Genomic DNA, 15793 nt, shown 5'->3' with positions numbered 1-15793 from the left:
GTGCAATCTACTATCAAGCAAGAGAATGTTTGTAACGCCAAACTGCTCATGTAATTTAATCTCACGGTAGAGAAAGCAGTAGAAGTGAACCAGGACTTCACTTTAACAACTTCTGTTACCTCCCTTACTTACGTACCTCACTAAAGTATGGATTGATTGTTATATCTGTAAGGATATATTGCAATCATGTTACTATTCTTTGTTACAACCTGCTGAATCCCTCTTTTCAAAGGAGGCCTAGTCAGATCATGCCTAGAAGAGGACCAATAAAAATGGCTGTGTCCATGAGGGGAGTTCTTGGACATTAGAGGAAAACCTGGAAAAGGGACAGTGAGTAGGAACCGGTCTCATGACGGGAAGGGTCGTTATAAACGCGTAGTAAAAGTGGCATAAGTGATTTTCGTTATTTTGTAAGATATGTGTACTTGAAACTCGGTGACCTAGTATCAATGAACCGTCTTTACCTCAGTTAAGATAACAGGTGACATCAGCCAGTGAAAGATAACCTTAGCATAAAGATTAGAAAAATTGATGAATATGACTTTGAGCTTTTAAAACAAGTGTTTTGAGGTATTCATCCAATAGGATAACATTTGAAATTCATCATGTCCAGACTTCTTCTTTTGCACTGTACACACACACACACACACACACACACACACACACACACACACACACACACACACACACACACACACACACGCACACGCACACACACACACACACACACACGCACACGCACACGCACACGCACACACACACACACACACACACACACACACACACACACACACACACACACACACACACACACACACACACACACACACACACACACACACACACACACACACACACACACACACACACACACACACACACACACACACACACACACACCCATCCGTCTACTTATCTATCTATCTACATATACAAATCTATAGTGCATATGTTATTTAATCACATGATAATACAATATATGAAACGTATACTTTTTAAAAATCTTTTACCGCTGGCTCTTCGTGTCACATAGCCTGTGTGAATAGCAAAATTCAGGGAAAGCCTGTGAAAATTTAAAGTTGGTCGAGTGTTATGTCGATGGAAACAATAAGCAGCTGAATAAAAGAAAATGGGAAATCAAGTTAAGTTTCACATCTCAGATAATGAATCATGAAATAATATAATTGGGTATACGATGAACTCACCACATTGGGCTTAGAATTTTCCATGAAATTAGAAAAGCCATGGGAATTAGCCACGGGATAACAAGATTCTGGGATCTTGGGCCGGTCTTCAAGAAATTTCATGCATTAATGTTATTATGTAGATAGTAACAAGATCCAATGCTGGAAGCAGATAAGAGGACTCATGCCTTTAATACTCCTCAAAAATATATCATACTAGTTAATGTTTCTCACTGATAAAAATAGAAAAGTTACCCCCTTATTTCCATTTTCTTTCATACACACTCGTTCCTCTTTCAATCCAAAGATGCCGCCCGCATCGAAGCTGACAAACATCACAATATACATCGATAAATTTAATGTAGTTACCCCTCTATTTCACTTTCTCTTCTTCCTATCCATCGTGTAGTGCAGCCGATGCACAAAACCTTACAAAACATTGCAGACTGAAAGTGATTACTACCCCGGCCTTTTAAAGTCATGTCATATACAATAAGGGTAAGATGAATGATATTGAAATACATGTGATCTTGCGATTGTTATTAGTTTCATAACCGTTTATAGAGTAGAGTAAAAGAAAGTTTATTGAATTAGTTCTTGTTTTCACATAGTGTTGATACCATCGTGATTAAACTAGGTGTTTTATATGAGACTATTTAGGCTGTCAAAGGAATAGGTTAGTAATAGTGTATGATCAGAGCTATAATTACGCATACCCGTGAAAGAATGAGGTTTCGAAATAGAATAAATCCAAAATTAGACATTTTTATGAGCAGAAATAGCAATTTGACCGGCAATTTATCAACGAAATCTGCATCAGTGTCTTTGCAGCTTTCACGAGATAATTATTACCTATAGAATTCTGTATGTGCTTTAGATAGGCATTGGATTTTAATTCGTGGGAATAAGGTTGACCCTAATCATGTCATATACAATAAGGGTAAGGGTCAACACGGGTCAATGGGAATAGGGTTAACGCAGGTCAAGCAATCAACAGTTTTTTGCTCTTTTGCCAAACTTTTTCAGTCATCATGATTTGATGTGAATGAAATTGGGTAGTAATAACAGTTTTATATCACCTATACTGAAGATTTTAGTATTGATGTATTGCATTTAATGTATATTGATAAGTGTCCTGATAGTTTTAGTCTTTGGAAGCTAACTGCAATGTTGTTGATAATAATATTGCTCTGAAATCAGTGATGGAAGGACATTCCGAGAAAACCTAAGAAAGCTCCAACACATATGTTCTGGCAAGACAGGGCTTGTAAACATACCAGATGATATATTATCAAATAAGAAAGAAGTTAAGTCGGTCTCTAACCAGAATATAATTGGTCGAGGTTTGCTTGCTTTTTCCAGAGCAATGAAGGCAGTGAGGCCATAACTAGTGACTGACTACATATGATGGATGCTCCTTTACACTCTATGTTTAGTAGTATAATCCATTCTGACCAATTACAGTGATGATGTTAATTGATAGTACTATCTCCCTCTCTCCCTCTCCTTCTCCCTCTAATTCTCTTTCTTTTCCCCTCATTTTTAACTCAGTGGTGCTGCCAGGGTTAATGTGCAAGATAGAATCTAGAAGTGCAGAGACTGTTGTCTTATTGTTGTATATTTTATTGCAAATGTGGGACTCATTCAGAACAAATAGCTTCTGTACATAACAGATGTTAAACAAAGGAAAAGGATATTGCTAAAAGTCATCGTATCTCTTCCAGCTTGCGCGGCCACTGATTGCTTCATATCAAAGTTGCATTGCAAGTAAAACTGCATGGAGCAGAGTGCAAAATCTTCCAAAGAGAAACGAGAACCTCAGCCATGACTGCAGATTCATCCTGTGCCGAGGGATGGCAGGACACTCGAAATGGGCCAACATCAAACACACAAAAGCTGCCAAGGATGCCGAGAGACAGAAGAAATTTATGAAATGTTCAAGACTCATAAAGCTTGCTGTTAAAGGCGAGTTTCCTTTGTTAGAGCTGTTTGCTTGCTATTTCAGGTTTGCTTCCCACTAAGAGAACATGAGAAGTTGGATTATTTCAAAATAACTGCAGTATTTTACCGGTATGATTTAATGAAGACGTAATTAAACATTAGAATATTTTCAGTTGTTTTTATTAGATTTTAGAAATGTTTGGACTCCATTCAAAACTAAGATATAACTTCATTTGGCTTCCAGCTGGATAGGCCATTTATGTTATATGTATTGTCTTGTTCTCTGAACTGCTAAGTGTATTCTATCCATTTTGCCAGACCCTTGTGAAAGGAAGCGCAGAGGAGCATAGACTTTCCTAATTTGTAATACTGATAATCTCTTTTCTTCCTATTGAGCACAGAAGGTGGAAGTACAGACCCAAAGCTGAACTCGAAGTTAGCCAGAGCTATTGAATATGCCCGGAGTTGCAGTATGCCTGTAGCAAGCATTGAAAGTGCATTAAAAGCATCTCAGGTACATTTCTTAAGTTAACGTCAACAGAACTTGAGGGAAAATGATGAAGTAAATTTGTCAAGTTTACATATTATTGAGATAGAATAATGGAAATATATTTTTGATATATTGATCATAATTTTAGTAAAAATAATGATGGTGATATTAGTATTAAAGATAATAGTAAATGGTAGTAATAAAAATGGCAGTGATTATGGTAATAATGTTTACAGTATATAAAAATCATTTGATAATGCAATACAGTCTGTGAATTATATTCATCCCTATTAGCAATAATTTTATAAGAAAAGAAGCCTTTCAACAGAAAAAGGATGCAAATCTTAAAAACTTACATATACCAACATAGAATAATTGTTGATGCTGTTATTTCAGAAAACCCAAGATGATGCGAAGCCAGCAATTATGGAATATAGAGGACCAGGTGGTGTATTCATCTTGACAGAACTGCTCACTTCAAATATTTCTCGCACCAGGCAGATGCTACAAACAGTTCTGAAAAAGCACAAGTGAGTCGTGCCGTTTTGTGTCTTGATTCTCATGAATGGATAATTTTCATGTATTTTGTAGCCTATTAGTCTATAAAAGTCTAATAAGTGACTCTTTTCTAGTGTACAAGAGACAAGAGGAGCCCTAAACATGTTTGAGGAAAAGGGCATTATCATAGCAGAGGGTAATGGCTTATCTTTGGAGGCTGCAATGGACAATGCAATAGAAATAGGAGCTGAGGATGTTGAAGAAAATGAAGATGGTCTTGTGGTAAGATTGATTTTAGTTAAACTTTGGGATTTCCCAGTTAATAGTAAATACCCCTGAAACTATAATGACTATTTTCTCCTATTTTAAATAAAAAATGTATTTTGGGAATAACTGAATATGCCATTTATGATAAATGTCTGCCAATGAAATTATCAAATAGAAGGGGAAAAGTCCCATAGCTCTTTACTATCTGTAAAGAGAGAAAGTTGCAAAATGTGAGATATTCATCCTGAAACGTACCATGGATATCAACCAAATTGTTTACTTTTACTATGATTATGATTATTTCTTTTCAGTTTACAAGTACACCAGATGACTTTTTGGCTGTCAAACAAGGGCTGGAGAATCTCAAGTATGACATCACCTATGCAAGCGTAGATTTCATTCCCGTGTCTCCAGTCGCCATAAGTGAAAATGACCAAGAGGCGTTAGGGGTCATTATTCAGAAAATGGAAGATATTGATGATGTTATGAAAGTACATGTTAATTTATAGGTGTGGATGATATTATTTCTTATGTGACAGAGTTTTTAGTTTAATTAACCCTTCAACAGTTTGTACAGTTTGATATATGTGGGATAAATTTCATGTTTTCCATAGGTATATTCTGATGAGATATAAGGATAAATTCACATTGAAAATACAAAGGCACATTCAATGGATTTTATTAAACAATACAAACTGATGGATATTTTAAAGAAAATTGTTTTCATTAATTGTTGAGCTATATATCTGTTGTTAGTTAACAAAAGATATCAGTGTAAATGATTTTGTAAATAAATGTTTGAGAAGTTATTCAAATTGTATTATTTATTAGCATACTTCTGTTGAAAAGCTTTGTTAGGCTTCCAACTGTAAATGACTGGTTATAGAAGAAGAAAATAGAGATAGAGAGAATAAAATTCAAGAGATAATTGGTGAAGAGAGGCCATATGCAGATTAAAGAACATTCAATTGTAAAGGCCATAAAATAATCCAAGTAGTTCATTTTGATAACTGTTTATATCACATGACAGTTTTAAGAAGAAAAGCTGTTGACAAGAAACTATATTATTATTATAAAATGATGATAATGATAGTAATGATAACATCAATATGATGATAATGATAATGAATGGTAATAACAGTAATGATAGTAACAGTAATAATAATGATGATGATAGTAATAGTAATAACAGTGATGAAAATGATGATAATGATATTGATACTAACAATGATGATGTTAATGATAACAATAATGTTAATAATAATGATAATGGTAATTGGTAACAATAATTTGATGAGGAGGATAATGTTAATGATAATGGTAATAATAATGACAGTAGTAATAATAACGATTATGATAAAAGTAATTATAATAACAATAGCAATAATAATGAAGATAATCATAATGATAGTGATAATAATAGCAATCAAGATAATAACAGTAAATATCACTTTCTTTATTGTCAATATCATGACTGAAAATTCTATTATTATAGTTATCATACTGATTGATTATCAGCATGACAATCGTTATCAAATTTGAACTTTTTATCTTTTGTTTTAGGTAATTATTTTCCGTCTAATTATTATGGAAAGAAACGTTTTGAGCATCAGTTGTTTAAATAAGGGTTACGCAAAATAAGAAATTTATAATAGTTTATAATCAGTTGAAGTTTATTGATAGAGAAATTGTTAACAATTAATTTATAAACGTATCCTAGAAGCAAAATATCTGCTTAAAATGAGTTAATATATTTATTCTAATCATTAATATTTTCCAATAAACTCTACAACGCGACCTGGAAGTAAGCTCCCGGCTGGCGTCACGTTTATAAGATTATCCTCAACAATCACTTCAAAAATATTTAAAAATGGTATGATATGACTTGTACAACAATCATTTTAGGGGAAGTAGTAAGTGATTTAGAAGCAGACATAAGAAACAAGCTGTGATTTTAGTAATTTACTAATAAGAGACGAATATTTAGATAGTCGAAAGTTTCGGTATATTTTTTTCCCTTTATTTTCATTATTTTAAGATTAAAACTAGACGAAGGATATTAAATGTATAGTAAATGGTACGAAAGTTAGTGTAAGAGAGGTAAATTACTACTTAAAATAGACAAATCACCTTTACTAACAAAATTGGTAATGCGTGTATGAACCGTGCCTGGAAATCTATCTATTGATAACATAACTTTTATACAAATGGGAATTATAGAAGTGATATTGGCCTGATAGTTGGGGGTTGGTTAGAATATAGTTTAGGAGAGCTGTAGTGTTGATTAGCATTGAAAGTTAATTAATAATGGGAGTAGATTAAGTTGGGATTAGGTAGTCAACTTGTGATTTTGGTATTGGATGTGAGGTATTTATTTATCGTATAACTGTGTCTATGTAAGACTTCCATGCCTTTGGTGCTCGGGTAGTGAATGACCACTTGATAGTCTGATTTTTTGCCCGAGATGTGTTTACAGGTCTGGGCCGGTACTTTTACAGAAATGCAGTATGACAATGGTACTGATTGATTCCTTTCACTTTCTACGAATCATGTGTAGTGGATCTTTTTTAGTGTTTCTCCCGTATATCCCTATGGTCTGGGTCTTAACCCAATGGTGAAGGTGCTTTTAACCCACAGCGGACGGGTGTCATGACATACATGACGTAGGAGCTTTGGTCTGACGACGGGCGTCCTGACGTACATGACGTTCGGGGATTTTGGATCACTGTGCTATTTTATTTTACTATGAAAAAGGAATGAGTGATGATGGCTACTGCAGTCATAATTACTATAATTACCGTAATACCGTGCTAGCTTAACGTCCAAAACCTAGATGGCACCACTTTTTCCTAGCACCAGCAAGAGAGAGAGCCTTGAATGGCACCCATCCACGGTCTCTAGCAAGCACTATCTTTATAGAGTGATGACACACACTAATTTGACGAACTCTTGCTCAAAAGTACCGCCGATGAAGGATGTGCAGTCAGAACGGGAAGAGGAAGATGACTCAATCCATACCCAGTGTCTAAAATGTGCTCCTGTCCCAATATGGATGCCTTTCACTGTGGCACTCACAGTCACAAGCACAGGTTTCATTCCTCTTCCTTACCTCTTCTATTTATCTTTATTGTAGGTGATTATATGTTTCGTATTCGTTCATGACAGCACAAAAATACGAAAAAAATATAGTTGCCTTTTGTCCTCCCATAAAACAGCAATACTTCTATCACACTGAGTATAAGGAAAATAATGAGCTAATATGGATAATATACTATAATTTTAGTCTACTGCAGCACTGGTAAAGCCTGTCATATGGCATATATAAGTCTCTAAACTCAATAAAACACACAAAAAAACAAAACACAAAAGACGCTCTAGTTTTTCAATGAATGACTGAAAGAGAGTGGGAATGTTCAAATTATAATGCTTCAAGCAGTCTCTCTTTAAAATAAAACTTATCCCGGAGGCTGGGCAAGCATATCTATCCCCGTCTGCAATGGGTTAAGGACTGAACTGGCAGTCAAACCAGGTGGTCTGCTATGCTGGTGGCATCAGCTAAAAATGAGAGAGATAGGGAAGATGTTTTCTCCACCTTCTGGGCAGTGCAGACTCCCCTAAATTATATTTTTTTGATAAATCAATCACAAGACTAAGGTATAATCTGACTTCGGAACCCTGTAGCTCTAAAGCAAGTGCCATTACAGCCATAATATCTCATGACTGTGTGCGCACTTAACCCATTGGAGCCGGTTGACGTGATGACACGTTTTGTGGTTTTTGCGTCCGACGCCCGGGACGAGATATGAGGGCAAGCCCAGCGCTCGGGTTGAGCAAGCGGGCAGCCCAGGCTCGCGGCTTGTGCGTCCGAGAACCCCGGTATTGCGACCGTGCAAAGCCAGAACGGCCCCGGCGTGAATGGGATAAGCTGTGAGCAGATGACGATGACGCGTCACATACACATTGACGCCTGGCATTATGAACTTGTTGCAGTGTCACTCAGACATAACACTTATCATCAAAGGGTTGATTGGGCATGAAATTTATCAGGGAAATTTGCTAGGTAAGATATGAAGAATAATGAGTTTTGCTTAGACTATACTATAATTATCACTTGCAGGGAATGGATATAACATTGCTATGGAAAGCATAAAGTGTTATAAGTCCTTGAGTTCTGGTGGTATTTTAGAAACATGTACCATGTGTTTTTGTTATTGTGATGTCACCTGTTAGTGTATCACTATAATCGGCCTGTTGCATCATCCTGCTGTATGTTTTCCATTGTGCCCTGGACTTATGTCAACGTAATTTACTCATTACTATTTATAATTTTCCCTGCAATTTCCCTGATTTATTTCATTATCAGAGCCCAGATTGTAGAGTGTAGAGGGAATTGTGGACCATATCCATTATATATGAATAGTGTTATGGCCAGGATATACTGTGCTAACCTCGACTGGTTCTTTTCAGCTTTTATTTTGTTTACTTAGCTTTTTCAAGCCAATTATCGTAAACAGAAATTTAGCTAAAAATTTGACTCAAAGGAATATAACCACTGTAACAATTAAAATAATCACAAACGAATATGGACCAAAGTGGCATAACCAAAGATGTGATCTGTCATCTGTCCTGTTATCTTTCACTAGGAGGGACCTGAAATAATGAGGCTTCAAGGTGTAACTTATTAGTGGTTTACATCTTGTGCAAAAGATGTTTCCGAGGTGTAAATGTACATGAAAGTAAGATATTATTCCTACTATGCACGCACACATACATTTATGTGTGTATATATGTAATAAAAGAATATCAACTTCTACATGTACAATTACTGTATGCAGTTGGCATTGGCAGAAAGCCAGTGGTAAAGAAAACTTGTTGGATGGACAACAGCACAGGCCACTTTTCTTGACTTGCAAGTTCATATTGGCATGCAATTATCCTAATTGTTACAGCAGTTATTACAACTCTTTGGGTCACATTTTGCAGCTAAACTGTTGTACTTTAGTATGGCATGCTTGAAAAAAATTAAAGCTGAAGAGAACCAATTGTAGTTGACATAGTATATTTGGGGCAGTTGTCCTGGATGTTATGATGGTTATTATATAGTATTTGTTAGGATAGAATAATTGTTTGGGTTGTATTCTTTAGTAGAATTGTTGTATTTTTGTGTAACATAAAAAACCTAGAAAATAGAATTCAAGCTAAAAAGAACAAGTGGAAATTAGAAAGGTTTGGGGGAACAGCCAAGATTCAGAGCAAAAGTTAGGCATTGTGTGCACATTTAGGGCAAAAGGTCTCCCCTCCACCACATTTATTCAGTAAGTTAGAGCTTGGACTGGTTCTTCATTTGATGACCAAGCACCAGGATTGTCTGCAACTTCTATCTTGCCAGTATATACATGATGGAGGTTTGTTGTTCTTTTACTGAAGTGCTGAAGGGCTTATCTTCACTTTCTGCAGATTGTTTCCCATAGCCTGTATCCATTCACAAAAAAGTCGGGGAATACAACTGTATGATAGGTTGAGGGAGAGTAAGGCTTACAAGGGGAATGGGGTTATGGGAACAATATGATGGTTATTTTGAAGTAAAGCAAAGCAACACACACACTAAACAAATATCTGATACTCTTTTCACCCTCAGCTAGATAGCAAGTAAGATTAACATAGTTTTTTTTTTTTCTTCTTCTTTAAAAAATGAGATATATGTAAGGTGTTCATTTATTATTATTTTTTTTTTTTCTCCCTCTCTCTCACAGTCCATTGCTGTTCCTACTCCGATCAACCCCAAGCCCTTCCTCAATCAGCTAACAGGACAGGCTGTCATAGTGAAGCTGAAGTGGGGCCATGAGTATAAGGGCATTCTTGTGTCGGTCGATGGCTATATGAACCTCCAGGTAAGAGTCAATCTCCCCATGCTCCCCCCTGTCCTCTCTCTCTCTCCTTCTCCCTCTCCCCATCCCCATCCCCATCCCCATCCCCATCCCCCTCCCTCCCCCCCCCCCCCCCTCTCTCTCTCTCTCTCTCTCTCTCTCTCTCTCTCTCTCTCTCTCTCTCCTCTCTCTCTCTCTCTCTTCTCTCTCTCTTCTCTCTCTCCTCTCTCTCTCTCTCTCTCTCTCTCTCTCTCTCCCTCTCCCTCCCCTCCCTCCCCTCCCCTCCCCTCCCCTCCCCTCTCCCTCCTCCCTCTCCCCTCCCCTCCTTCTCCCTTTCTCTCCCCACACCCTCTTCCTCAAATCTTGGTCATTCAGGGTTGATTGAATTAGGAATATATTGTTCTTATAATGTGTTACCTATATATATCATTAACATTTTCTGGGATATATATATGAATTTTTTTTTTTTGTGAAGAGGAAGATATATATATATTTATATATATATATATATATATATATATATATATTATATATATATATATTATATATATATATATATATATAATATATATAATATATATACGTAAATAATGTATGTATATATGTATGTGTGACCCCACACATATTTAACTAGCATATGCCAGTTAGTGTGTGCTTTTTTTTTTTTTTTTTAATAATAATAATAATAATAATGATAATAATAATTCAACTTCATTATTTAAATGAGTATCTCTCCTGGTTTTACAGCTTGCCAACACAGAAGAATACATTGAAGGCCAGTCAACCGGTAGCCTAGGGGAGGTACTCATCCGCTGCAATAATGTCCTATATATCCGTGGTGCGGAGGACGATGACGAAGAAGAAGGCCAAATGAAGGAGTAGTTTTAAGAGACAAATCCTTATTTTCGTATTTAAGTTCGTCAGGATAGGAGCGGTTTGTTGAGAAATGTGTGCCAGAATTTTCATTCTCATTTTAATTACGTGTCTTGAGGCTAGAGATTTTTATATATAAAAAGTAGGAAGCCAAAAAAAAAAATAATTGTCTAGCTAATTAATTGGAAAATCAGTAAGAAACTAATAAAATGCCCAAGACAAGTATAACAGAAATTTGGTTTGTGCATTGGATATGAGTGGCATTATTCTGGTGAATCACATCATCCTTTTCAGGAATGGTGAAAACATTTCAATTTTATGTTTGCAGAAGTTGCAAAAAAGGATTATGTTATAACAGTCTGTAACTTCGAAACCTGAATTAGTGGTTCATTTTGAAGACCATTTTTCTCACCTGGACCCTCATGTCCATGTTTATTCCAATGTGTATCTTTATAAGAATAAATAACGTTTTGTAGTTATGACTTTTAATTGCCCTATACAAGAGATGCATAGGACTTGCATGACAGGACTCATAAATATACAGGGAGATTACTTTTGCATTTTGTCACATTTACAAGTTTTGGAAGTTTAAAAGGTACAATTGTTAAGTAAATGGAGCAGAAACACTGGATATGTAATCCAGATATTAAAGTTTTTATTTTCCCTATTTTGAGAATTATACAGCAGAACAGGTCTGATTATAAACATTTATTGTGAATATAGGCAAAGTGACATGAACATTATTTATGTACCTATTAGTAGTTCATCTATAGAAGGGAGGTAAAACTATTTGGTAAATTTAAAGTAGTATGAATATAGTAGTCTTACTACCAATAATAATGTCACTGGTATTACCAATACAAATCATTTATGACATTAAAATAATAGTTAAGAGTTATACATCTTGAATAACTATGTTATTTGGAAAGAAGATATATATGAGAAGTAAGAAACAAGAAAAAAAACTGCCAGGGTGAAGCATGAGTAAAAAAAAAAAAAAAACTTACAAGACTGTCATTCATGTGTGTCATTTATGTCTATGCTTCATAACAGGGTTACTGCACATACTTATGCAGAATGTAAAAAAAAAATTGGCCAATGACTTTGTCTAGTTTCCAATCCTATCTGTTAGGCAACTGCTGAAGAGAGCATAATTTTTATTGCAAAAGAACTCCCATAGAGGGAAAAATGAGTAAAACTGCAAGGAATGGAGTAAACACACACTAGAAAAGTTAATACTGAAGAAAATGAGACCAAGATGATTGAATTTCTTTAAAAAAATGCCCTGAGTTGTCCAAATAAAAACAAAATTGAGAAGTTATTTTTTTAGACTGAAAATACCCTCAAAAGAATGGTCTCAACTTACATAAACTTAATAATGTTGCTGTATATAAGAATAGTTTACAATATATCAATCAATTTTAATACAATAACCATTTTCTTAAGGGAGTTGGGTGTTGAAGACATACAAAAAGAAAAATGTGAGTGATCTTAAGCTAAATTAACCCTCTCTGGACGGGTGGTACAGTACTGTACCGCTCATTCTAAAGCCCAGTGGCCGGGCAGCACAGTATTGTGCCAGCCATTCAATTGATTTAGGCCTAATAATTCAAACGCCCCGGCATTGTGACATTCAAGGCTAGAATGCCCCCGTCATGGATGGGTTAAGGGAGATTCTTCAAAGCTGAAAGTTATAAAGGATGTAAAATCATCAAATTTTAACAGTCTTAGGAAAAGGCAAATACCATTTCCTTAGAATTCATAGAAGAAAGAAAACACAGAAATACTTTCACAATCACAGAAAAAACCTTCAGTCTACATAATATGATAGAAACTTCATAACCTCAGTATATCAATGAAGTTTAATTTAATAACCAATTTCTGAAAGACATGGGTAAATTCACAATATCAGGTAAATAAAAACATAACATGAGGAGAGCCATGGCTGATGATAGGTTTAGGGTATATTTTCAAGGCAGAAGTTTTAAAATATATATGTATATATATATTTTTTCATATGGTCAGAATTAAAAGTGCTGCTCAATCTAAAGCTAGATGGTTCCCAAAAGTGAACAAGTCCCTAAAAATTAGATTACATAATTTTATCACTGATATGCAAACTAAAGGAAATATACTATCTTTTGTATGAGTGAACACAATGTCTATTGTATATTCCATAGTCCCTTTTTAAATTAAGCTTTTCATTATATTTTAAGATATTATAGCTGTTCTTATTTATAGCTTGTTCTCACTTCTACCTATTCTTTGATATAAAGGATGATGTAGGTTTTACAACTGGAATCTAAGCAATAGATTGTCATCACCCACAAATTCAGCACTAGGAGTATGTTGTCTCAATGTACATTGCAGTGTATATTGATATCTATAAACTTATATGTCTGATATTTAAAGATACCTGTGATGTGCTAACAAATACATAACCAAAGTAGGATATCTCACAGGAATGAGGAAAAAACAACTTATAATTAGAATTTAATATTTTCATATATAAATCAAAATTAAGATGCTACAAAATACTCAAGTTCTGGCAAACTTCAGATGTATCAATAACATCATCTTTAGTTTTCTGATGTTGTTTAAGCAATTTGTTAATGTCTTGAAGTCCCTTTTCAAAATTTGACTTCAAGTTAGCCTGCTGTGGTGACAAAGAGCAGAAGAGGATGCAGTTTACTTCTTCTGGGATCTGTTGACAAAGCACTGCTGGAAACACGGCCTTTATGTCACTAATTACGGCTGCTTTTAATTTTTCATCGCGGCAAACCAGGTTGAGAATCAGCAACCCTGAAAGAATTTTTGAAGTGTTAGTTATTATCAGGGAAATTTGTTATTACTATTCTCCTTTTCTCTTTTTAACTTCATGTTAAGTGCATTAAAAAGAAATGTTTTAATGTAAATTCCTTGTGAATTAGTATCTTTAAATTTAATTTGAAAATACTACTGTTCTGTTTTTTCCTGTTTTCCTAAATAGTGATAGTAAAATAGTGAAATATGATACAAGATAATTCCTTTTCAGCTTTATGGAATCTTGAATTTTTTATATTCCTCATTTATCGGGCAATATCAAAGTCATTCTTCCTATCATTTTATCCTTATTAATACTACTATGATCTAAAACTTTAAATTCTTATTCTTTATCATGTTTCCCAGAGAACAATCATAATGTTCCCACTGTACAAGGGCAACACAAATGAAGCACAACTTAAGCACAATACGAAGCACCACCCACCTCCATCTGTAAGACAACTTGCCACTTTCTCTAAGAAAGCTCTTTCAACAAAAGCTTTCGGGGGACAACTCATGCCGACACTGGAATCCTTGGAGTCCACATCAAAGAGAACTATGCTGAACTTTGTACCTTCAGAAGGAAAAAAAAGAGAGTAAATTTCAATATATAAACTGCATGTACAAATTCTGGGGTATGTGTGTGGGGGGTAGAGGAGTGGGTATGTGTGTTTGTTGGTGTAAGGAGAGATTTCTTTTTTCAATATTTGCAAAAAAAAAAAAGTCATGTGTGCAATTTCATTATGAACATGGCCAAGAGCTTTATCCATATCCACATATATCTTTTTCTTTCTTTCTTTCATTCTTTCTTTTTTTTTCTTATTCTAAGGAGCTTATCTAACTTTTGGTTGCAAAAACAGGAACAAAAAATTGTGGGATGTAATTAGTCATATGCTACATTTCATTAAAAAATATCCATTCCAGGTGGTGACTTAAACTCTTATATTTACTTTTTTTAAAGGGAAAATCTCTTTGATCTCAACAACTGCAAAATAATAATAGGCACAATAAAAAAGTTTTTACAGAAATTTTACCTAATTCTTTCTTGCCCCAGAATGGCCTAACAAGCTAACTATCAATAGTGAGTTAGTCCATATTAATTTTTTCACAAAAAACACTAATAGTAATGAGGGTAATCTTTTGCAACAGGCATTTGACTTTTCTTAACTCTTCTTACCTTCTTCAGCCTTCTTGGCAATATAATCAAGTCCATCAGCAACTTCCACACTGAGTCTTGAGTCGGGCAAAAATCCAAACCATTCCTTTGCTACTTCCACCATGGACGGGTCAAGTTCTACTGCTGTAAGTGTTACCTGCCATAAATAAAGATATGTATAGATGCGATAATAATTTCTATTTACGGTATCACATAGGTAAATTATTAAAAAAAGGAAAAGAAAACAGCTCCCATTAAAACTCTTATCCTGAAAAATGAATAAAAGCAGCTACTATTCACACTATCCAGAAGAAAAATGAAAAAGCTTAATCCCAGAATACTGATACAATCCCTACCTTAGGAATATACTTGTGGATATATGTAGCCAAGGGACCTCCACCTAGACCAACCAACAGGACATCTCCGGAAGGAATTAGGCCCAGACCTCCAACCATGGCCAGATGATGGTCGCATGACAGGTAGGAATAGTCAATTGTCAACTTCTCCTTCTTCTTCTTTTTGTCCTTAACTGCAGAAATTATAATAATAAAATTACATACTGTTTGTTACTGTATTCATTTTTTTGTTCTTGTTCATTTTCACAACTATCTATATGTGATGCAGTATAAATATTACAGAAATGTAAAAAATCATAACAATGCTACCTTAAATAATTACAATAGTGACAATACAAAACTAAAACATAATAACAACA

General features: G+C 34.9%; 3 protein-coding genes across 4 annotated transcripts in view; 2 read left to right on the top strand and 1 right to left on the bottom strand.

Moving 5' to 3' along the window:
* Positions 1-1560: 1560 nt before the first annotated feature.
* On the top strand, positions 1561-5189 carry LOC122253286 (uncharacterized). Of its 2 annotated transcripts, none has more exons than XM_043016226.2 (6): positions 1561-1682; positions 2909-3149; positions 3527-3639; positions 4012-4145; positions 4248-4395; positions 4692-5189. In XM_043016226.2, exons 1-6 carry the CDS (start codon positions 1665-1667, stop codon positions 4887-4889), a joined length of 852 nt encoding a protein of 283 aa, XP_042872160.1. In that variant the 5' UTR covers positions 1561-1664; the 3' UTR covers positions 4890-5189. The 2 variants fall into 2 exon arrangements, with proteins under 2 accessions (XP_042872160.1, XP_042872161.1); XM_043016227.2 differs by lacking the exon at positions 1561-1682 and adding an exon at positions 2093-2124.
* Positions 5190-6138: 949 nt separating this feature from the next.
* On the top strand, positions 6139-11595 carry SmF (small ribonucleoprotein particle protein SmF). Its single transcript, XM_043016216.2, has 3 exons — positions 6139-6253; positions 10134-10271; positions 10995-11595. Exons 1-3 carry the CDS (start codon positions 6251-6253, stop codon positions 11127-11129), a joined length of 276 nt encoding a protein of 91 aa, XP_042872150.1. The 5' UTR covers positions 6139-6250; the 3' UTR covers positions 11130-11595.
* A 2005-nt stretch (positions 11596-13600) lies between these two features.
* The window catches only part of LOC122253280 (eEF1A lysine and N-terminal methyltransferase), an 8082-nt gene continuing 5889 nt past the window's right edge, over positions 13601-15793 (bottom strand). The window contains exons 10-13 of the mRNA XM_043016215.2: positions 15435-15607; positions 15100-15235; positions 14368-14496; positions 13601-13922 (exon numbers count right to left, since the gene is read on the bottom strand). Coding sequence (XP_042872149.2) covers positions 13648-13922; positions 14368-14496; positions 15100-15235; positions 15435-15607 — 713 coding nt within the window. The 3' untranslated portion in view covers positions 13601-13647. The remainder of the gene's footprint in view (positions 13923-14367; positions 14497-15099; positions 15236-15434; positions 15608-15793) is intronic.

The sequence above is a fragment of the Penaeus japonicus genome, unplaced genomic scaffold (genome assembly GCF_977035675.1).
Source record: "Penaeus japonicus unplaced genomic scaffold, GWHDUDI00000001_assembly GWHDUDI00000020, whole genome shotgun sequence".
Taxonomy (NCBI): Eukaryota; Metazoa; Arthropoda; class Malacostraca; order Decapoda; family Penaeidae; genus Penaeus; species Penaeus japonicus.
The sequence above is the reverse complement of the archived record's forward strand: the minus strand, read 5'-3'. Positions and strand labels throughout refer to the sequence as shown.